Below are 24,208 nucleotides of genomic sequence, written 5' to 3' on the forward strand. Positions count from 1 at the left end.
ATTATGTACAATTACAATTACAAAAGCAACGAAAAGCAAATCAAAGAAACAGTCTCAGCATGGAGTATGAAATAACTTTTCCCTGCAGCATTACTACTGAGGGAATGAAAAACAAATATTCCAGAAAGAGGGACCAGCCTCTGGTTTGTAAGGACAAGACCATCAAGAAATTAAGCTCGAGTTGCTCTAAGGATGGAAAGGATAGTGGTTGATGTTTCAAGAAGACAAAGTAGCCTGATAGCGGCAGAAGAGTCAGCTTTTCTAAGCCTGGAAGAAGGTATGTGGTTAAGGGATATATAACGGGTAGCTGTGGGCGGTGACTCCTGGGCCTTGATAGAATGTGATGTCCCAGAAGGGATCCAACCTGTGGCTGGTGCCATGGAAGTTTGCAGTGACTGGCACAGGGCCTCCCCCACACTGTGCCCTCCCTCCCCCCAGTGTCTGAATGAAGACAAGGATTGACACCTGATGACTAACATCAAAACCACAAAAAGCAGCTTAACATGTTAAGGAGAGGCAGTACAGGCAGTGGCGCAGACCCCTGTGGCTGGAGCCAAAGCATTTAGGCGGAAACCCCAGCTCTGCTATTCAACAGCCTATCTTGAGTAGTTACTTGACCGCCTTGTGCCTCAGTTTCCCTGTCTGTAAAGTGGGAATAACTGTATATCTTTTATTGGATGGGGAAGATTTTAACTGGTTAAGACACGTGAAGTTCTTAGAGGTGTCTGGTACAAAGTGCCATATATATGTTACAGAAAAAGTAGCAGCCAGACATAAGACCCTTCTCCAATTTTCCTGGGCCCCATAGGGCCCCCGGAGACTGATATAACCTGCGGGAGCAAGAGGGGTTCCAAAGCGGGTGGGACTTCCAGCCAAACTGAGGGGGGCGGTTGAGGTCAGAGTTGGAAAAACAAATGCTAACATCACATTCTATGCACCCAAGTTCTCAGACCACCTCCCTTTAGGATTACTGGTCAGTCCAGAAACAATTCTATTCTCGGAAAATTAGTTCTGGCTGTAAGACTGAATCAAAGACAAAGAAAGAGGACTGCTTTTAAGGGCGATCAGACGCGGGGAGTCACGGAGATCACAGAGTACTCGAGGCCTGGAAACTGGTCCCTTCCGACGCAGGGTAAGGCTCTCAGCACCAGCGCTCGTCATTGGTAGGCAGGCCTGGGAACCCCCGCTAACCTTCACTGGAAATAGCGTTTCGGGGAAAGCCACCCCAATATTTCACATGCTCTGTGGCTAAGTAGTGCGGTCCAGCTAGCTGCAGACTCAAAGAAGAAAGCAGCTCATCCGTCTTTCACGACACGTCTAGGAAGCTCACAAAGACGAGGCAACAGCCGGTCCCTTCCCCCGCCGGGACCCCCTCCCCCCGCCCCGCCCCAAGAAAGAAATGCAAAGAAACAATCTTGTGCGACAAGCAGGCCCAGGGACCAGCCTCCAGGGCTCGGGAGCCGGATCAGCTGTGGGCCTCCGGCAGGGGCCGCTGCAGCCCTGGGTAGGCGGCTCGAGCCGCTCCGCCCCCAGGCTCGTTGTCCAGCCCCCGCGCCCGGGATCCGCCGCGGTCCCCGCCTCCTACAGGTGCGTGGGCGCCGGGGCCGGGTCGTGCTCTCCGCCGCCTCCCTGGACTCCGAGGGTCGCGATCGAGCACAGGGGGCCGGGTGGGCGCCGTGGAGCGGGGCTCCCGGGGAGGGCGCGGGGTTGTGAGGGGCGGCCCACTGGGGCGCGCATGCGCGGATCAATTGCCTCGGCCGGTTCCGGGGTCCGCGAGGGTTGGAGGGGAGGCGAAAGGGCACAGGGGAAGTGGGGAAGGGGAGAGAGTGGAGGTGGGGTGGGGAACGGGGAGGGCGAGGCGGGGAAGGGGAGGGCGAGGAAGGGAATGGGGCGCGGACCCCGTTTCTTCGGGTGAATTCAGCTGGCAGTCCCCCACACCGCCGGCAGACACGCGTGCGGAGGCCGGAGATCGGGGGTCTTCCCGGCACGGCGCGGGGTGCTAGCTGCGGCCGGAGAGGCGAGGGAGGGGACCAGAAACGAGGTTGTAAAGTCAGGTGCCCGGGGCGGGTGGGCCTGGTAGGTCGCCGTGAAGGAGGGGTGGCCCTGGGGACTCGGGGTAGGGTGTCCCCGTTGAGTAGAGGCCCTCCGGGCCCTGCTGCAGGCCGAGTGGCACATGGGGAGGCCTGGACCGGATGGTGGGCGTGGGAGGCGCGGCCGGGTTGGGACACAGTTGTAAAGCTGCAGTTGCTGGGGGTATATCGGGTTGTGTGAGTGTGAGACTTGAGCCAAAGGGAGAAGTGGGGGCCAAGGAGGATGGCTACCTAAGGCTTTTGGGGGGACGTTCAAGAGTTGAGGCTTGACTGTGAGCTGGGAGCCTTGTGTTGGACATCCGAGGCGGGCACTGGTGAAGCCCCGGGAGGGTGAGCGATCCAGCGAGGTAGGAGGAAAACCAGGAGCAGCGAGAGGTTCCCCAAGATGTGATCAAAGGGGTCAGAGGCTGGACCTGATCCCGGTGGACCGCTGGGTTTAGCAAGGTGGAGCGGGCTGGTGACCTAGATAAGAGCCAGCGGTGAACTGGGGAGAGGAAGTGAGTCTCCCAGAGCTGATAGCTGGGGCCTGGTACTTCGCATTTGTTTGACTCATAGGTGTTCAAAAAGTATTTATTGAACACCCTTGGGAGTTTTTGTAGTTCCCTCTCGATGTACTTTCATGTTTTGTAAATGCTTTTTCTCTCAAATTCCTCATATAACCTTACATTTATTGTATTATTGTATTTTTAAGAATTGAGGTGCCCCCTTTCTCAACAGGGAACACAGAGACATTTTTCTGATTTTCTAATTGAGTAGGTGAGTTCCAGGTTTCCCAAAAAAGCCTGGTTAAGTGAGGATTGCCATTCACCGAGACTAATGTCAGTGTTTGAGAACCTATCCTGCACTCAGAAAGCTCCCAATGATTGGGATGAATGAGTTTATTTTCTTCCCTGAAGCCTTACTTGCCACCTGAAAGTCAAATCAGGGCCGGATAATTGGAGGCTTTACCCAGGGCAGTTTTCACCCTGAGGGCTTTTGGACCAGACAAACTGATGTCTTCCTCCTCTGACTCAGCATAGTGGGGGCCTTCTTACCCTCCCGATATTTGCTTTGGAGATATTTGCTTTGGCGTTTGAATTGGGTTGAGTTTGTGGCAGCTAGAACTACTGTCCATTCTGATCCCCCAGAAAAGCACATAAATATTGACACAGAGGATTCTTCTGATGAATACTTTGCAGTAGCATCTTGAAAATGTTTCTCAGGTGGCACAGTGGTAAAGAATCCGCCTGCCAATGCGGGAGACGCTGGCTGTATCCCTGGGTTGGGAAGATCGCCTGGAGAAAGAAATGGCAGCCTATTGCAGTACTCTTGGCTGGAGAATTCCATGGACAGAGGAGCCCAGCTGGCTATATATAGTCCATGGGGTTGCAATTGAGCGACTAAACAGCAACAACAAAGCATATTGAAAATAGACTTCTGTTCTGAGCATTTACAAATTGTGGAGATAAAATTCAGGTGGCACTGTTCTAAAACAGTGTTTATTAAAAAAATTTAAGTTTTTTTTTTAAGACCTTTCCTTTGTTTTCACATTTACTGAGAGACTTGGAGAATATCTTGTAAATTAATGGAAAATTTAGCAAAACAGTTCCCACATTCATTAAAAAAAACTCATTTTTTTTGTCTTGTAAATGTTTTTTATTTAACATTACAATTTCGACTTTCATCTAATTTCCAGTTGACAATCAGCAGCAGTTTGAAATACTCTAGCTTTTTAGTACCTTTTTAAGTTTTAACTATGAAACTAAAACTTACTGTTTTAGTTAAACTAAACTTGTAGTTTTTAACTACAAGGCTGAATAGTATTTCCCTGGATGAAATACAGCCAGTGATGAGCTATATCTGTTAATGGATGAACCACAGTTTATTTATCCATTCATAACTTGATAGGCCTTTGACATGCTACTATCTGATAGGCCTGTTGAACGTAACTAATTTCACAGGACACCAACATCAAACAAGGCTACACTGTAATCATGATGAATCAGGACAAAATAAGACTTCATAATTAGGTGTGACGTGAAATGAAGTTGCTCAGTCGTGTCCAACTCTTTGCGACCCCATGGACACCAGGCTCCTCCGTCCATGGGATTTTCTAGGCGAGAGTACTGGAGTGGGTTGCCATTTCCTTCTCCAGGGAACTTCCTGACCCAGGGATCGAACCCAGGTCTCCCACATTGTAGACAGACGCTTTCCGTCTAAATAAGAACTTTCTCTAAACCACGAAAATGACAAGACACCCTCCTATCCTGGCTAGTAGGAGGGCCTGTTGCCTCTTGACCAATCCCAGCTCAAGCTTTACTTCACTCCCTCCTCTTCAGATCATGTTCCTTGAAATATCCAATAAAAGGAAACTTTTCCCAGACAACATCCAGTGTAGATCAGAGCCTCCTTCCATGACTCTCCCTGCTGCTGCTGCTGCTAAGTCGCTTCAGTCGTGTCCAACTCTGTGGGACCCCACAGACGGCAGCACACCAGGCTCCTCCATCCCTGGGATTCTCCAGGCAAGAACGCTGGAGTGGGTTGCCATTTCCTTCTCCCACCCAGCACAAGCCCAAATCCTGTTCTGAGTCCTGACTTCATCGAGACGGGCTTCCCTGGTGACTCACTGGTAAAGAATCTGCCTGCAAGGCAGGAGATTCGGGTTCGATCCCTACGTTGGAAAGATCCCCTGGAGGAGGAAATGGCAACCCACTCTAGTATTCTTGCCAGGAAGTCCCATGGAGAGAGGGGCCTGGCAGACTACAGTCCATGGGGTTGCAAGAGACACACTACTTATCAACTAAGCCACCACCACCAAAGTCACCAATATGTCACCAATATGCCTGCAGCCCCTCACCGTGAGCTTCTCCCTCCTTGCACTTGCTCAGCTGCCCGTGTGTTCCTGGACTTTCCCCGGAGAGCTCTCACAATGCATAGAAACACATCTACTGAAAATCCTTGCTTCCACTCTCGTCTCCATACATCCTGATTCTCATCCTCATTCTTGTTACTAATGTCTTGGGACCATATTTTTTTTTTTTTAAACACATGCAAATAAGTACTCTTTGCACTCTAGAATGTCATACAGGAAGAATCATACACGCATTCTTTGTTTATAGCAACCATGCTGCGTATTGTGAATGTGTCCTTGTTTATTGAACTCATCCCCTGCAGATGGTCATGTAGGTTGTTCTAGACTCTTCCAAACAACAACTCTGTAGATACGTCATGTTGAAGGTGTGTGAGTCTCACTGTCGTAAAAATGTCCAGACGGGATTGCTAGGTCAAAGGGCAAGTGGATTTGTAATTTTGGTAAGTTGTCCTCCAAAGGGATTGTAAAATGTTGGCAAATGTGTTCTTTTTCTATTTTTCCTGTACCTACAAAACTTTAATCCTGAGTTCTTCCAACAATTTGCGTTCTTCCACTAGGTAAAAGTCAGATATGTCAGCTACCCTTTTGATGTCATGGATGTGAATATTGCCTTTCTCTGTGTCTTTGTCTTTCTCCGTTATCCCTGTCTAACTCCTCAGGGATAGATAAAGATTTAGTCAGTGTGCTTTAAGACTCACAGATTTCTTTGACATGATCTCATCTTAATCCCATTTGTTGTTACGGTACATATCTTTCCGGCCTCGTTCAGTTCTCAGTTAGAATTTACATCCTCATAGAAACTGTATTTTGACTCGAAGTCAAGCCAATGGCTCTCATACCTTTTTAAAAGTATCAGAACCTGTTTTTCAAATGAATTTTCCCATCTAACTCCTTCCTAAACCTCTAAGGCTGTGGTTCTCAAACTTGAGTGTTCATCAAAATCACCTGGAGCCAGATGGGGGCCCTGCCTGAAGAGTTCCTGGTTCAGTGGGTCTGGAGTGGAGCCTATGACTTTACATTTCTGATGAGATCTCGGGATGATGCTGGTCTGGGAACCATACTTTGTAAACCACTCTTCTAGGCACCTCAGAGCACTTAAGAGTCAGTCAATCAGTTCAGTCGCTCATTCATGTCCAACTCTTTGCAACCCCATGAATCGCAGCATGCGAGGCCTCCCTGTCCATCACCAACTCCCGGAATTCACTCAAACTCATGTCCATCCATGACTGGACTGCAGCCCACCAGTCTCCTCTGTCCATGGGGATTCTCCAGGCAAGAATACTGGAGTGGGTTGCTATGCCCTCCTCTAGGGGATCTTCCGGACCCAGGGATTGAACCCACACCTCTTTATAGCTCCCGAATTGGCAGGCCCGTTCTTTACCACTTGTGCTACGTGGGAAGCCCATATGGGTGTGTGTGTGTGTGTGTGTATATATTTGTAGAAATATGAACGTTTTCTGATTGTTTCTGTTTGTTTTGTGATTTTTCTAAAGTCCATCTCAATTGTTAGCGCAACACAGAAAACCTGATGCCACCTCTCTGGATCGTCCCAAACCGATTGTTTTCCCAGCTGTACTGTGGACTGAAGTCTCCAATCTCCACACAAACCAAGATTTGCCTAACAATGGCTCGGCCAAGTTCAAGTAGGTCTTTCATACACGGTGCCATCACCTCCCTCTGCAGCCCACTCTCTTCCTTCCTTCTCTCCATCACTGGTTTCATGTCTGAGGGGCGCTTGATTGGTCCAAGAGTTAGTTAGCCTTGGTCGCCACTGCCTCCCGGGGAGACCAGAGAGCCCACTCCGTCAACCGAGGAGCCTGCTTCTGGTCTTGCTCAAACCTTTAGTGCCTTAGCACCGATTGGCTACACTTGGAAGGTGGCCTGTGCCCAGCAGACCCTGACTGGGTGGCCTGGGCCAGCCAGAGGCAATGCGGGCCCACACTGGCTTCTCCCAGCGTGGGCATGGAGGGAGCTCCCACAGCTTGTGAACCACTCAGGCCCGGCCGGTTGGGATACAACCTTTCCTTATCCCGCATGCGAGGGCTGCAGAGCTGCAGCGCCCAGGACAGCGGGAGCCAGAGGCGGTGCCAGGACCAAGTCTCCGCTGCAGGAGAGAAAACGGCAGTTCCCAGTCTGGCTCTTGATCCTTATCCTGGGATGATGCTATTTGGCTCAGGCCACCTTGTGATGCCCAAGTGCTCGGCGCAGAGCCTGGACACAGGAAGCCCTCACGGAAGGCGAGCTGCTGCCCCCGTGGGTCTGAGCTTGGGCAGGAGGATGCCTGGAGATGGAGGGCCAGCCCTTGTGTCCTGGGGTGCACGCTGTGGGCAGTGACTATGACTCCCTGCTGCCGAGTCATTCTGTGCGTTCAGTCCCCTTCCGTTACCCCAGGTCTCTGGGGCCGTCTTGTTAAGAAGACCAAGTCTCCCTGGAGCTGTAGAGAAGAGTGTGTCCAGAGTGGGACGGAGCATTTGTTCATGGGGAGGGGCCCTTGTCCTCACCCTGGTAGTGATGCTGAGGGAAGCTGGAATTAGCAGGATCCTCCAAGGGAAGTGAATTTGGGGAGGAAGGGACGGCTTTTGGGGTCCAGTGGGCCTGAGGTCAGCCCTCACACCATACAAGCTTGCTTTTACTTTTAAGAAGGAAGATGCATTCCCACTCTGTGTGTGTGTGTGTGTGTGTGTGTGTGTGTGTGTGTGTGTGTGTGTGTGCTTAGTCAGTTTCAACTCTGCGACCCCATGGACTATAGCCTGCCAGGCTCCTCTGTCCATGGGATTTCCCAGCCAAGAAGACTGAAGCAGGCTGCCATTTCCTTCTCCAGGGGATCTTCCCAACCCAGGGGTTGAACCCACGCCTCTTGCGTCTCCTGTATGGCAGGCAGGTTCTCTACCTCTGCGCCACCTGGGAAGCCTTTTTTAATCCTCCCAGCAGCCCCGCTCTCAGGAAAGCACGCTTGTGCACATGAAACAGCTAAGGAGACCCAGACAGCAGAGGGTCAGCAGTTCACATAGGATCCCACTCGTGGGAGATGGTGGGGGTGGGGAGTGGGCAGATTGGGGCTCAGAGCTCGGGCAGTTCACCCCAGACCCCCGCCCCTTTCTGCAGACGTCGTTCTCTCACACAAGGTGCATAGGGCCATCTTCATCGCATCGGAAGATTTTTATTTGGTTATCTTAAAAGTATAATTTCATGCAAGGTCAAGTTTCAAAATATAAGCAATTGAACCGGGACGTAAATGTCCAAATGAAACACTGGATTGACCAAGATTTTCCTCTCTTTAGATATGGCTGACTTCCGGAAGTGTTTTGCAAAAGCCAAGCACATAGTTGTCATTTCCGGGGCTGGCATCAGTGCTGAGAGTGGGGTTCCGACGTTCAGAGGAGAGGGAGGTTACTGGAGAAAATGGAAAGCCCAGGTTGGTAATGTTTCCAGAACTCTGAAAGGCTCTTTCTGAATGAAGCCGTTTAACAGTTTGACTCAGAATCTCTATCAGAGGGGAATGTTTTGAAATTTTCTGTGACCCTTTTATCCTGTTCTTTTTGGCATTGACACAAAGTCCATAGGGTTATAACCTCAGCAAACCCGCCTCTTTTCTTTCTTTCTTGTTGTGTATTGATTATCCTTATTCAGATAGCAATTGGATTTCCTCTAGTAACCAAAGTGGAACCGGGAAACTTTGGTTAGCATAATTCATTACTTTTCTATTCATGTTGAAATTAAGAATTACACATTTTTAAAAAGTTCCTGTGAACTTTACAAATGAAAACCAGTGTTGAGTTGTTAAAGGCTTAGGCCTTGATGCTCAAAACTTTGTACAAAGGTCATTAGAATATAAGTTCTCTGGGGGCACGGAGTTTTTAAAATTCAGTTTTTATTAAGATATAATATACATGCAATAAAAATCACCAATTTTGAGTGTACAGTTCAGTGAGTTTTGACAGATGTATATATAGTGGTACAACTGCCACCACAGTCAAGGTGTATAACATTTCTTTTTTTTTTTTTACTGTATTTATTTTTATTTATTTATCTTGGCTACACTGTGCACAGGTGGGATCTTTGTTCCTTCATCAGGGATCAAACCCTGCATTGGCAGGTGGATTCTTATCCACTGTACCACCAGGGAAGTTTGGAGGAATCATACTTTTAAAAATATGTATTTTATATATCCTATTACTATAATGTATACAGCTTTTTTTTTTTTTTAATGTGTAGTTGTATGTGTGTGTGGACCTATAAAAACCGAGTTTTCCCACTATGGCCATTATAGCTCAGTTGGGCGTTTTGCATTTTACTTTTCCTGGATAAATGAGATAGCCATCATGTCATGTGGAGCTCCATGAAAACGTGGCTTCCAGCCTAAGTTACCTTCCCACGTGTTGCTCTATGTTCGTAGCTCACCTGAGTAGAAGATGGGACAGGTTACGATCTTGCTGGGGAAATTAAACCTAATTTCTCCAGGGCCCCATGTGAACCTTCCCAGGACACCCCCCGGAACTGTGTGCCTGCCGCCCACAGCCAAGGGCGCCTGGGAGTGTCCTCCCACCTAAGTCCAGTACCCCCTCGGCCCGGCTTCCAGAACATCAGCCCTTCTTTCCCCCCTAACCCCCGCCTCCTGCCTGCCCCCCAGGACCTGGCCACGCCGCAGGCCTTCGCCCGGAACCCGTCCCAGGTGTGGGAGTTCTACCACTACCGGCGGGAGGTGGTGCAGAGCAAGGAGCCCAACGCCGGGCACCTGGCCATTGCCGAGTGCCAGGCCCGGCTGCACAGGCAGGGCCGACAGGTGGTGGTCATAACTCAGAACATCGACGAGCTGCACCGCAAGGCTGGCACCAGGAATCTTCTGGAAATCCATGGTGAGAGGCCCTTGGTCTTCATGGGAGGGGAAACCAGACCAGAAAACACCTGTGCTGCTGGGGCCCAGCTGGGTCCACCGAGTCAGAGCAGCATGGTGCCAGGACCCCAGGGTCTGGCACGCAGACTGCCTGGCCTGGAGAAGCCGGTCTGCGTCCCTGCGTGCTCTCCCCTCCCCGGGGGTCCTGTTGTGGGGACCCTGTGCTCCCAGATGGTCCCCACCCCACCCCCACCTGGGCGCCAGGAAGCGGGAGGTTTGGGCCATTGAACAGCTAGGGCTCTAGCAGGATTCAGGCTGCGAAGGCCTGGCATCCCTGGGAGGTCCATTTACTCTCCCTGCCCTGCCCTGCCCCTGCACCGTGGGCACTGTCCGCTCCGGCTGTGTTCCTTCTCCACCCTGGAGCCTTAAGGGGGCTGCCAGCTCAGTGACCTTCCCTCCTGGGAGCCCACCGGGTCTGTGACACCGAGGAGCTTGTCTGGGGTCCCTCTGGTTTCTCTTCTCTGCTTTCACTGACACCCTCTTCTTCCCTCTTCTCACTGAAAATCTAATGAATTTGTTCACACGAGAGCATAAATGGGTATGCCAGAATTTCTTCCCAAGGGCATTGGATAGTCTGTGATGCTGTGTTGAGCCGCTCAGTCGTGTCCAACTCTTTGCTACCATTTGGACTGTAGCCCGCCAGGCTCCTCTGTCTGTGGGATTTCCCAGGAAAGAATACTGGAATGGGTTGCCATTTCCTCCTCTAGAGGACTGTCCTGACCCAGGGACTGAACCTGCATCTCCTGCATTGCAGGTAAATTCTTTACTGCTGAGCCATCCATAGAAGCCCTTTAATAGTCTACAAAAATTCAGTCCAAATAAATGCATTTCAAATTGCAGAATTTCCAGAAGCAGTGACCCAGTGGGGCTCCACGCTCCCTTCCTCCAGTTTAACCATCTCCTCAGAAAATAAATCTCTGGATGGCCTGACCCTCATTGTCCTTTTTGACCAAACACTACTGCTGGAGGGACAGTATGCCACAATTGGACCAGTCTGGAACTTGTGCCCCAGCTTGTATTTGGGGAATGTGACTGACAGCTCCATCAGCTTGGCGTGGGACAGAGGAGGGGGTTGGTTTCTCAAAGAAGGAGGCCTGGAGAGAATGGACCAGCGTGTGTCCCCTGCTGTGTGACCTGCTCAACGCTGACTATGTAGCGAACTGAGGTCACCTTCTATGGGTTAAGCTCAGTAAGTCTTTGCCAGTTTTAATGATTATTTTCTTCATTTATTATTTGATTATTTATTGAGCTGCTTTTGTAGAAAAGATTCAAGCTTTACTAAGTCAATATTAAGATTTTGTAAAACATCCCAAGCTACTGAGCCTCCATCAGGCGTATTCTCAGTAAATCCTGCCCTTAGGGTTAGGTTGTCTTCTTCTACCCTGTTGCACATTTGGATTCCACCTGAACACCTGGGTGATCAGAGAGCTCCTTGGTTATGCAGTAACTTACTTCCTGTCCCTCTCTCCTCTCCTGATTACGAAGTCCAGGAGGGCATGTGTTCTGGCTTTTTCCATCTTGCTACATGCCTTGAGGTTTCCCATGAAAGCTGGGATGGGTGCATTTGTTAAAGTGATGTATAGAAACTAAATCATTTTGTACTCGTTTAGACGTGGAGTCCGTTGCTCCCGATTATACTAAATTCCGGTCTTGTTCGACTTGGGTTTTTCAGGCAGCTTATTTAAGACTCGATGTACCTCTTGTGGAGTTGTGGCTGAGAACTATAAGAGTCCAATTTGTCCGGCTTTATCAGGAAAAGGGTGAGTATACTGCACTCTGGAATAGGTGTGTGCTGTTTTGCCTCTTCAGTTGACTATAAACATGAAGAAATTGAACATTCATCTATGACTCCCATGGATATTTATGAGACATAAAGCTAGAGACAGTACAGCTATATTGTAAGGGAAATATTTTGCTCACAGGTTACAGTAAGTGAAAATAACAGGCTCTAACTCTATACATTATGATCCCAGCTTTGTATTTAGAGACACATCCACCCTCACCATGTTGACGTATCTGTATGTAGATAAACGTCCAGAAGAAAATCAACAACATATTAACAGGGACAGTAGGATTATGGCAATTTTGATTTATATCTTTCTGAACCTTCCAACATGTCTATGATGAACATTTACTATTGTAAACAGTATAATTGGGGGAAAAATTAAGAGTAGACTCAAAATATTGAGAAAAATTCTACCTAGTCATTGGTATAAGTTGTACAAGTAACTTATTAATATAATATCATTGCAGGTGATTGAAATTGCAGTGACATACATGATGCAAATCATGAAACTCTCCTTAGCGCAACAGTACTACACCCCCTCTCCCGTACATATTCCCTCGCTTGAGGTAGAACCACTGATAATCAATTGTTTGTGTCTACCCTCCTCATCCTCCTATAAGCCAGTGTGTATTCATCAGAGGTTTTGTGCCATAGATGGCCAGGCAAAGAGACAATCTTACTGGGTTATCTTATTTCTTTGTTCTTTGATTACATCAGTAACATTCTTCCTTTTCTAATATTATTTACTTCAGGGCTCCAGACCCCCAAACTCAAGATGCCGGAATTCCAGTGGAGAAACTGCCCCGGTGAGTAAAAAGACTTTGATCTGTGTTTGGAAAAAAAAAATTAGTAGGAGTCCAAATCTAAGTTCACTTGGTGAGATGCCTCTGAAATATGCCAATGCAGAAACCAGCCCTGACCCATGAGGTCAAGGGTGAAAGGACAAAGGGTGAACCAAACCAGGCTTAAGAGAAGTACATCTGTCCTGTCCCTTTCTCCTCTGTGTAGTGGTGGGATCATTTGAGGTCTGGAACGTCTCAGAAGCTGCTGGTTGTAGACATTCCCCCGATGTGTGTGAAGCGTGGCTGGCATCCCGGACCTAACTGGTCAGGAAGCCTCAGCTACTGCCCTCCCCACTGTCTCCTCCTCATCAGTGTCACTAATCCAGGGCTATGGAGGCCGTAAGAGGTCTCACAGGGGTAAAGTTATGGGTCCGAGCAGAATTTGTGCAGATTAACAATAGCAAAAAAACTTGGAAAGATTTTTATGTCAGTGTTTCAAAACTTGACCTTAAAATGGCCTTTCCCAAAGCGTTTCATAGGGCAGTAGATCCGTGTGACGTTGGTAGGCACTACTCGGAGGAAAAAGATGTCACATGCCCAAATGAATATGGAACCACGAGAGTGAACCAAGTTTGAAGCATCTTGCTTTGCTGCAGAGCTACTCAGAGCACTGAATGTGTGAAAGTGCCTTGTTACTGCCTAATGACCAATTACACTAACATTTCCCTGGTTTACTGAACCTTCTGAATTTTTCTTAATAAGGATTTTCATTACTAAAATCAGAGTTTTGACCTAAAAGAGTAAGTTTTCATGACTAAATTCTAAAGTTTTGATCTAAAATAAACTTGATTAGGCAATTAATATGATCAAAATGGAGTTTGAGGGAGATTATTTTAGAACGTAAATAAATACGTTGACTAGAGATGACCTAGGTTAGTAGCTCGTGAAAGATGAGCGATTTTGGGAAATTGACACAGGAGAACTTGGCTACCAACAAGGCAAGAGAGAGGTGAATTTGAGAGAAGATGAGGGAAGTCATTGATGACATTAGCAAGTGGTTTGTGTGTTGAAGGAAAATCTGAGTTCAGTAGTCCTCCTGGGTCCAGCTAACCATGAGCATGTCTGTGCCTGAGTGGAAGGAAGTAGCTGGGAAAGAGAAAGCTATTTAGAAAGAGAAGGTCAAGGTTGGCTGAGACACATTCGCCAGCAAATCACCCCAGTGCATCCGGACACAATAGAGGCTACGATTTCTGCCGATCCACCTAGGCAGGCCTTCCCAAGAGTAGGTCTTGGGAGTGGGTTAAGGACGTCACTCTTACAGGTGTGAAGAGGCAGGATGCGGGGGCCTGCTGCGACCTCACGTGGTGTGGTTTGGAGAAAACCTGGACCCTGCCATTCTGGAGGAGGTGGACAAAGAGCTGGCCCTCTGTGACCTGTGTCTAGTGGTAAGTCACGGCCTTCCCTGATCTTTTCAAAGAGCAGAAACAATTAAAACTAATTTGGGTGATGATCAGATCATTTCTTTGCCACTCTTGCCACAAGCCCAGCTCTCTTTTTCATACCAGGTAACTGGTGGTAAAGAACCTGCCTGCCAAGGCAGGAGACATGGGTTTGATCCCTGGGTCTGGAAGATCCCCTGAGAAGGAAATGGCAACCCACTCCAGTGTTCTTGCTGGGAAATTCCATGGACAAGGGGAGACACGAGGGCTGCAGTCCATGGGGTTCTAAACAATCAGACATGACTTGGTGACTAAACATGAAAAATATCCTTCCTAAATTCTAGGGATCAGCCAAAGGGGAGCCTCCCCATGCCCTCTTGTCCCCCAGACATTCTCCATTTATCCCGCCCAGCTTACCTTCCCTCACACCAGCAGCCGCAGACTGGCCCAAGTTTCCGTAAGGTTTTCTGCAAAGACGCTGCTTCTCCACCGTGTGGTCACTTGTGCACGTCCGTTTGTCTGCTCTGCAGGTCGGGACTTCCTCCGTGGTCTATCCCGCGGCCATGTTTGCCCCCCAGGTGTCAGCCCGCGGCGTGCCAGTGGCCGAATTCAACACGGAAACCACCCCGGCCACCAACAGATTCAGGTACGGGGTCCCCGGGGTGGGAGGTGGACAGCGCTGAGCAGGTTTGGACGTGGTCATCCAAGCAGATTTTACCTGCTGTCCTGGTTTTGTAACAGAGTTCATGTTTTCTTATTTGGTCTGTAGTTGCATTGATGGAAGAAAACAACGTGCTATTTGTAGATTGATGGAAGAAAGCATTAACTGTAGATTGAGGTGGCCATGTCTTTTTACAGGGAGTTTGCCGTAGGGTTTTTGTTTTTCACATTTTGAAAGTTCTTCTTTGATGCTTTAGACTTTACTTTTATTCATGCGTTGAAGCTAAGTATAGTAATGGCTTTTCGATGCCGGTCAGCTGAAGACTCAGCACATAAGCCAGGGAGATACCCACATACAACTCCGTCACCCACTGTTCTCCGTGGGGCTCCCTGGGCAAATTCCTCTCTGGTCTTATTGCCAAGAATGCTTGTACTTGTGGCCATTTAATGATATTGATCCTGCCCCCCCAAATCTGTGTGGAAAGTATAGATTATTGTAGGATATTCACATGTCTGTCTAGGCTCCAGTTTACATCTCCTTTGTTTTGCTTTCTTTTTTTCACCCCTGCTTTTCTGTCTTCCCTTTTAATGTACTTTATATATTCTTAAGAGTCTAATTTCCTTTCCAGAATTAGGTAGACTATGAACTAATACATCAATATGAATAAGTAAAATGTAAAACGTTACTGAAGCATCTTGTCAATATTTTAGTCGGTGACTTTTACCTCAACTATGTATTTTTAAAAATGATGACTGGGAACTTCCCTGGTGATCCAGAGGTTAAGATTTGGCCTCCCAGTGCAGTGGGTGTGGGTTCCACCCCTGGTCGGGGAGCTAAGATCACACATGCCTCTTGGCCATAAAACCAGAACATAACAGAAGCAGTATTGTAACAAATTCAATGAAGACTTTAAGAATGGTCCACATTAAAAAAAAAAAATCTTAAAAATTTTTTTTTCTAAAATCTGATGACTGGGTACCACTCAGGAGATTCTAATGTAACTGGTGTGAGGTATAGCCTGGGCCCCCCCTTTTATATGCTTCCTGGGTGATTCTGATATGCATCCAGTGTGTACATCTTTACATGAAAGGAAAATGAACTTGGCAGTTTTCCCTGCAAGTTCAGACGAAATTCTTGGAGTGTAATGATATCACTTCATAAGTTGGGCCTCCCAAAACCAAAAACCTGCATCAGCTGCTACTCATCCTCAACAAAAATTCTTCAGCTTCCTATCCTGAAAACCTGCAGTGTTTCTGTTCAAATAAACAGGCCTCTCGCTGGTCTGAGACTTTGATCAGATCTGAACAGCACCAACTGTGAAGAAGGCTGAGCGCCGAAGAATTGATGTTTTTGAACTGTGGTGTTGGAGAAGACTCTTGAGAGTTCCTTGGACTGCAAGGAGATCCAACCAGTCCATTCTGAAGGAGATCAGCCCTGGGATTTCTTTGGAAGGAATGATGCTAAAGCTGAAGCTCCAGTACTTAGGCCACCTCAAGTGAAGAGTTGACTCATTGGAAAAGACTCTGATGCTGGGAGGGATTGGGGGCAGGAGAAGAAGGGGACGACCGAGGATGAGATGGCTGGATGGCATCACAGACTCGATGGACGTGAGTCTGAGTGAACTCCGGGAGATGGTGATGGACAGGGAGGCCTGGCGTGCTGCGATTCATGGGGTCGCAAAGAGTCGGACATGACTGAGCGACTGAACTGAACTGAACTGAATAGCACCAACCGCAGGAACCACAACAGATGCTCAGTGGACCTTTTCAGAAGCCAAGACTCTTTGTACCACAACATCTTGGAATTTTCCCAGATGAGTATAACTGATCAGTGAAGCCAGCGATGCTTTTATCTGGGCGTCATCAAAGCTGACATTTAGAAGAGGCGTGCGTGGTCATCTTCTCATCCTACTTGGGTTTTCAAACAGGGACCAAACCCAGAGTGACTGAGAAGCTGGTTTAAACATGCATCTTAACAAAGGCCGAAATTCCTCACATCTCACATGTAACAGATGTTGGCTGAACTCTAGCCTAGGTCAGATGTCAGCAAACTACTGCCTGCAGGCCAAATTCACCTACTGCTGCTGCTGCTGCTAAGTTGCTTCAGTCGTGTCCGACTCTGTGCGACCCCATAGATGGCAGCCCACCCAGACTCTACCGTCTCTGGGATTCTCCAGGCAAGAACACTGGAGTGGGTTGCCATTTCCTTCTCCAATGCATGAACGTGAAAAGTGAAAGTGAAGTGTCTCAGTCATGTCCGACTCTTTGCAACGTCATGGACTGCAGCTGACCAGGCTCCTCCATCCATCGGATTTTCCTGTCAAGAGTAGAGTGGGGTGGCATTGCCTTCTCCGAATTCACCCACTACGTTTTTGTAAATAAAGTTTTATTGGCACCCAGCCACAGCCACATGTTCCTATATTGTCTGTGGCTGCTTTTGCACTTAAACAATGGAAGTAAAGAGTTGCAGCAGAGACTGTCTGGCCTGCAAAGATGAAACAGTAAGTCTCTGACTGTTTACAGAAAACATTTTGCCAGCCCCAGCTCTAGGTTAGTAGGAAAAATGAAAATTGAAATGATACTGCCTTTTCACCTGATTTGTTACCTAAATAGGTTGTAGGAAATGATGCCTGCATTTTATGTATTTATTTATTTCTGCTTACATTTTAAATTTGGATTTCACAAGACTCCTTCGACCTTGCACAAATCCAATCCTTGTTTGGATTCTTTGCCCCAATTCTAATTTAGAAACAGAGTCATGGTATTTGCCTCCCATCGAAATGTATTAATATTTTCAAGGTGTTAATTGGTTCCTGTTTTGTTTTTTGTCATTTCCCCTGTCCCAGATGGTTATCTTGGATGATTTTCTGAGAAACCATTAGACTAGGTATTTGGGGATTTAAGCATCAGGGATTTGACTGTTTCTCAACCCCAGGGGTCTTTGGCATGTAAGGATCTGTATATTTGTTGAAGCAGAAATGGGATTAGTGCACCCAAGGGACTGGGGTGCAAGGCCTTCCAAGGACAGTGGGCCCCCCACGCCTTGTACCCCGAGTCGGGCAGCTTTCCATTTCTCTAAACTTTGGAATTTAGTCCAAGTCCACGAGTGTTTATTTAGCACCTACTATGTCCTAGACTCAGATATGCAGATGACACCACCCTTATGGCAGAAAGTGAAGAGGAACTAAAAAGCCTCTTGATGAAAGTGGAAGAGGAGAGTGAAAAAGTTGGCTTAAAGCTCAACATTCAGAAAACTCAGCTCATGGCATCCGGTCCCATCACTTCATGTCAAATAGATGGGGAAACAGTGGAAACAGTGTCAGACTTTATTTTGGGGGGCTCCAAAATCACTGCAGATGGTGACTGCAGCCATGAAATTAAAAGACACTTGCTCCTTGGAAGAAAAGTTATGATCAACCTAGATAGCATATTCAAAAGCAGAGACATTAGTTTCCGACTAAGGTCCATCTAGTCAAGGCTATGGTTTTTCCAGTAGTCATGTATGGATGTGAGAGTTGGACTGTAAAGAAGGCTGAGTGCCGAAGAATTGATGCTTTTGAACTGTGGTGTTGGAGAAGACTCTTGAGAGTCCCTTGGACTGCAAGGAGATCCAACCAGTCCTCTCTGAAGGAGATCAGCCCTGGGTGTTCTTTGGAAGGAATGATGCTAAAGCTGAAACTCCGGTACTTTGGCCACCTCATGCGAAGAGTTGACTCATTGGAAAAGACTCTGATGCTGGGAGGGATTGGGGGCAGGAGGAGAAGGGGATGACAGAGGATGAGATGGCTGGATGGCATCACGGACTCGATGGACGTGAGTCTGAGTGAACTCCGGGAGTTGGTGATGGACAGGGAGGCCTGGCGTGCTGAGATTCACGGGGTCACAAAGAGTTGGACACGACCGAGTGACTGAACTGAACTGAACTGATGTCCTAGACCTTGTTGTTGTTTAGTGACTCAGATGTGTCCAACTCTTTTGTGACCCCATGAACTTTTACCCACCAGGCTCCTCTGTTCATGAAATTTTCCAGGCAGGAATACTGGAGTGGGTTGCCATTTCCTTCTCCAAGGGATCTTCCCCACCCAGGGATCGACCCTGAGTCTCCTGCATTGGCAGGAAGAATCTTTACCACTGATACTGTTCTGAGTGCTTGGGATAGGATATTTTCGTAAACAAAATAAAAATCCTACCACGTGAAGATGGCCTCCTAGAAGCTTCAGAGGGCAAACAGTGAACAGTAAGATAATAAATGTGCATATTGCATGGCCCATGAGGAGTGGGATCAGGCCGTGGGAAAAAGCAGAGGTAGAAAGAGGCGGGGGGAGCAGGCGGGCCTGGGATCCAGTGGGTGGTGGGGGGCATCAGAGAGAAGAGGTCTGACCACCCTGGAGGAGGAGAAACGGTTCGCTAGGAGACCTCTGGGCCAAGAGCCTGCCAGGTGCGAGGACCACCTGGGCAAAGGCCCCAAGGTGGCAGCCAGCCCGGGAGGCCCAAGGGACAGCAAGGAGGCCAGTGTGTGTGGAGAGGGGGCGAGGAGGGGCGCTCCAGGAGGTGGAGGTGGTCAGTAGTGTGTGGAGGGCTCGTAACGTGTGTGCGGGGGACGTGTCCCCAGAGAAAGCGCCCTGCAGGCGGAGTTTGGACGTCTCAGGAACTCTTAGCTAGAAAACAGCTTCATAGATGGTTTCTTGTTTATGTTTGTACCCCTCAGGAGGGTGAAGAGGTTACTTGTAATTTATGGTTGGCCCATTTGATTGGGAAGGGCAATGCTCTGCCTGCCAAGATCATCAGGTAGCTGGTAGGACCCTGTTAGTCCATGCAGTGGGGCCCTAGTGGCCCCTTAACCAAAAAAGTCACTTAAAGCAAGAATAGTAAAAAAACGACACGTCAGCATCTCATTTTCATTTAAAGCATAAATGGGCATTCGTTTACTTTTTTTTTTTTTTTAATAGAGCCAAAGGCCTTTTCTTTGAGTAGGAATCTGCAGATTGGGGCTCACCTTTGTTGCATAAATCATACTCATAATCCTCCTGGCGGTGGTGGTTTCGTCGCTCAGTTGTGTCTGACTCTTGCGACCCCATGGACTGTAGCCCACCAGGCTCCTCTGTCCATGGGATTCTCCAGGCAAGAATACTGGAGTGGGTTGCCATGCCCTCCTCCAGGGGATCTTCCTGGCCCAAAGATCTATCCTGAGTCTCCTGCATTAGCAGGCGGATTCTTTACCTCTAAGCCACTGAGGAAGCCCTAGAAATAAGAGACCGACATTTAAAAGCAAAGCTGCCGTTGTCCTGGTTTTAATTGTATCCTGTGGAGTCTGAATGACACAGCAACTTGACACCCACCGTCATTATTTACAAAACAAATATGTAAGCGGGTTTTTCACAGTGAGAACCTTCACATTTTTTTCTTTTTCTCTTTGAACTTGTATCCCCATCCATCCTATTTCTATCACAGAAATTTATACTATATGTATTTTAATGCTTGAAAATCTTTTGACTATCATTTTATACTTCTGCTTCAAAGTATACGAATTATTTATTCTCAGTTTCCTTAAAAATTGTTCCACAGAAAAGCTCTTCTAGATGGAATTATCACCACAGTAATTTATCCTATGTAGTTGTTGAAAACAACAAATGATACATTTTGGTTAATAATTCTGTAAAAGTCAAACTATGGGAAATGCATCTCTTAGTAGATACGTGGAGCGTGAGGTTTTTGAATTAGTTCAAGTGTCCACTGGCTTCCCTGTTGGCTCAGACGGTAAAGAATCTGCCTGGTAATGCAGGAGACCCGGGTTCGATTCCTGGGTTGCGAAGATCCCCTGGAGAACGGAATGGCAACCCACTCCAGTATCCCTGCCTGGGAAATCTCGTGGACAGAGGAGCCTGGTGACTTACAGTCCATGGGGTCGCAAAGAGTTGGACACGATTGAATGACTAACAGAGACACACACACATCTACGCCAAGTATTTCGTACCATTAGGAGGAGGCAAAGTTCATGGTGCTGCAGCCCTAATACGCCTGTGGTCACAGGAAACAAACCTGCATCCTAAGAAGATCAGGTTTCCTGACTCACCGCAGCACAGGGGACCCCAGAGAGCCCTGCTGCGTGTCCCCAAACAGAGGAAAAGATGGAGTTACTGTAGCATGTGGAAGGAGGGTTGAGTTTCGGTGAAATTTCAGTGAAGCCGTTTTTTATCAACTCAGCAGCTAGCTGGACTGTGTGTGTGGAGAGGGGTTAGATCCGCTTTGGCTGCAACGTGGTCGCAGGGTCCTGTGACCTTGGAGGTGGGCGTGAAACACTGGGCCCAGACACCTCTCAGCTGTTTGCACCTGGAGCTCCACGCCTGGGCTGGAAGTCAGGGTGCTTCTCTGTGGCCACGTGACTGAGGTTCTCCAGGCACAGGAGTCTTTCATTTTTTACTGCCGTCATTTCCAACAGTGAAGTGTCTGATAGTGTATGATTTGAGAGGACAGACTTCCTTGGTGAGCATCAGAGCAGTGGTCGTTCGAAGAAGGGAGCTGCTGTGACCGTGTGCAGCTTGTCTTGGAGTGGGGCGGGGGGAATTGTGTTTCGAGTATCTGTGTCTCTAATTCCAGTCTGGGGGGTGGCAGGCCAGATTTTCCAAGCTAAACACTTACCTTTTCAATGTCAACTGTAATTCTTAGTTTTTGCTTTTTATAGAGAAAAGCAAAAACTAAGTAGTCATGTACAGATGTGAGAGTTGGACCATAAAGAGGACAGAGCACCTAAGGATTGATCCTTTCAAACTGTGGTGCTGGAGAAGACTCTTGAGAGTCCCTTGGACTGCCAGGGGATCAAACTAGTCAATGTTAAAGGAAATCAGTCCTAAATATCAATGCTAAAGCTGAAACTCCAGTGCTCCGGCCACCTGATGCAAACAGCTGACTCATTGGAAAAGACCCTGATGCTGGGAAAGATTGAAGGCAGGAGGAGAAGGGGACGACAGAGGACCAGATGATCGGATGGCATCACCGACCCAATGGACATGAGTTTGAGCAAGCTCTGGGAGATGGTGAAGGACAGGGAAGCCTGGCAGGCTGCAGTCCATGGTGTCGCAGAGTGGGACACGACTTGGCAAGTGAACAGCAACAATACCATACATAAAATACTCAGAAACCAGGGCCACATAAACCCCGGGCATGAAAGAACTTTGTTCTGGCCACTCAGATTTTGGACCACCTTCCATCTTAATATGCTGAAATATCCAGAGTACTCCTGAATCGACTTTAGTGATCTGTTTGGCAATTCTGTAAGAGCATCTTTCAATTTTAACTGAAAGCAAGAATGAAATGGCCCTGTTTGTATATATCACCCAGTCTTTAGAAACCGTTTGTTTTCTCAGATCCACAGCAGTGTTTCAAACATCCCTTGGTTTGGCAGCCCGTTAAGTTTTCACATTCTGGGGTAAGAGGCACCATGTAAGATTTGGGATGGGTGAGGTCAGGTGCAACTTGCTTTGGTAAATGGGAGGAGGATGAATGTGGAAAGGGGCACACGAAAGAACAGGTGCAAGTCGAGGGAAGTCCCTGAGTGCTCTCTGCCTGGCTGTGCTTCCTGGGAAGTCCTCAAGGGACTGTGCTGGGAGGAGCTTTCTAGTGGGCAGCCTTCCTCGTGCTGGGAGTGGTGGGGATGGGGTGGGGCTGTGGGAGGGGAGGCAGAAGGATCCGAAATGCCAGTTGGTCAGGGGCGTCCATTCATGGCACAGAGGGAACATTCTTGATCTGTGTTGTATCAAGAATAAGTAATATGACCAGATGCTTTTTTTTTTTTAATTTTAAATTGTCCTCGGTTGGTTTTCATTTATTAATAACACAGTAGAATTAGTTGGTTTCTTTTTTTCCTCCTGTCATAACTGGTTTCCCTTGAAGGAAGCAGAAATCATTGTTTTTTCTTCTTTTCTCTCTCTCTTCTTTCTTTGATCTTTCTCTTTTTCCTACTTTTTAACTACAGGTCAGGGCTAGTTGTGAATTTCAGTGATTGGTGTGGGCAAGCTGACTCAGTTAGGATCCTTATGGTCTGCATGGTGTATGAGGTTCATTTTCTCTTGTCCTTAGTACCAGTGAAGGCGGTTTTATGTAGTTGTATAAGAGTTTATAAAACTTACAATTATGAGTTTGGCAAAGCAGTCACAAAATACAATCATGTCTCTCCTTCCTCCTTAAAATAAAATTCTCATTTATAGGCACCTGAATTCTAAACGCAACATTAAAGAAACTAAGATCATGGCATCTGGTCCTGTTACTTCATGGGAAATAGATGGGGAAACAGTGGAAACAGTGGCCGATTTTATTTTTGTGGGCTTCAAAATCACTGCAGATGGTGACTGCACCCATGAAATTAAAAGACATTTACTCCTTGGAAGGAAAGTTATTACCAACCTAGACAGCATATTAAAAAGCAGAGATGTTACTGTGCCAACAAAGGTCGTCTAGTCAAGGCTGTGGTTTTTCCAGCAGTCATGTATGGATGTGAGAGTTGGACTGTGAAGAAAGCTGAGTGCCAAAGAATTGATGTTTTTGAACTGTGGTGTTGGAGAAGACTCTTGAGAGTCCCTTGGACTGCAAGGAGATCCAACCAGTTCATCCTAAAGGAGATCAGTCCTGGGTGTTCATTGGAAGGACTGATATTGAAGCTGAAACTCCAATACTTTGGCCACCTGATACAAAGAACTGATTTACTGGAAAAGACCCTGATGCTGGGAAAGATTGAGGGCAGGAGGAGAAGGGGACGACAGAGGATGAGATGTTGGATGGTATCACCGACTCAATGAACATGAGTTTGGGTAAACTCTGGGAGTTGGTGATGGACAGGGAAGCCTGGAGTGTTGTAGTCCATTGGGTCGCAAAGAGTCAGACACAACTGAGCAACCGAACTGAACTGAAATTCTAAGCAACTGCTTTCCCAAATTCCCTTGGGAATGAGGGTGCCAACCCATACTGAAGTATCTGCATTTGGCCTTGTCAGAAACTCGATGAAAGAACTGGGCTCCAAGATGCCTAGGACTCCTATGGGAATCGGGATTTTATTCTGGCTGTGACTAAGAAAGTTGACTTGCTGAAGCAGAATTCTCACTTTGCTCATAAGTTTGCTGTGTTCGTCCTCCTTTTTCAGGTTTCATTTCCAGGGGCCGTGTGGGACTACTCTTCCCGAAGCCCTCGCTCCTCATGAAACTGAAACTGTTTCATAGCCATCCTGGGGAAGGAAGAAATCTCAGCGCATCTACGTACCAAGCCACCAGCATGGGAGGCAGTCTTGTGGATGGTGAGCCAAATACTGGAAAGTCTGAAAATATCTTTTGATTGCTGGGCTGGAATCCAAACTGCTGATGGTTGATGGGGACTTGGAAGCAACAGTAGTAACCGTGTTTAGAAGGAGAAGTCACAGGACTTCTGAAGTCAGTTCCTGTTATTTGGTTTGATCCTGAACATAAGTCTGATGTGTTTGGTTGGTTACTGGGTAACTTTGTGATTAGATTGTCTAAAACAAAGTGATTCTCCTGATTGTGTTTCTGCTATTCGGGCAAAGATAGACATAGAGGGGTAAAACTCAGGTATTTCTGATTGTTGTGCAAGGTTTGGTGGGAAATAAAATCACTCCCTATGCAGGTAATTTATTGTATAAAAATGTTAGCCCAAGAGTTGTCTTTGTTTGGGACATTTTCTTTTCAGTGTTTACCTGTTTGAC

General features: G+C 47.5%; 1 protein-coding gene across 7 annotated transcripts; it reads left to right on the forward strand.

Moving 5' to 3' along the window:
* On the forward strand, positions 1,495–24,148 carry SIRT5 (sirtuin 5). Of its 7 annotated transcripts, none has more exons than XM_018039215.1 (9): positions 1,495–1,587; positions 6,435–6,584; positions 8,223–8,356; positions 9,572–9,797; positions 11,508–11,595; positions 12,374–12,427; positions 13,725–13,848; positions 14,373–14,488; positions 23,636–24,148. In XM_018039215.1, the coding sequence occupies exons 2-9, from the start codon at positions 6,470–6,472 to the stop codon at positions 23,709–23,711; spliced, it is 933 nt and encodes a 310-aa protein (XP_017894704.1). In that variant the 5' UTR covers positions 1,495–1,587; positions 6,435–6,469; the 3' UTR covers positions 23,712–24,148. The 7 variants fall into 7 exon arrangements, with proteins under 7 accessions (XP_017894704.1, XP_017894710.1, XP_017894707.1 ...); XM_018039221.1 differs by having other exon boundaries at positions 1,536–1,587; positions 6,452–6,584; XM_018039218.1 differs by lacking the exon at positions 1,495–1,587 and adding an exon at positions 1,598–1,667.

The sequence above is a fragment of the Capra hircus genome, chromosome 23 (genome assembly GCF_001704415.2).
Source record: "Capra hircus breed San Clemente chromosome 23, ASM170441v1, whole genome shotgun sequence".
Classification (NCBI taxonomy): Eukaryota; Metazoa; Chordata; class Mammalia; order Artiodactyla; family Bovidae; genus Capra; species Capra hircus.

Coding starts and splice junctions, on each gene's coding strand:
- SIRT5 (XM_018039215.1), top strand. CDS start 6,470: ATGCCACCTCTCTGGATCGTCCCAAACCGATTGTTTTCCCAGCTGTAC. Junction 9,798..11,507: donor GAATCTTCTGGAAATCCATG/GTGAGAGGCCCT, acceptor TGGGTTTTTCAG/GCAGCTTATTTAAGACTCGA. Junction 11,596..12,373: donor CCGGCTTTATCAGGAAAAGG/GTGAGTATACTG, acceptor TATTTACTTCAG/GGCTCCAGACCCCCAAACTC.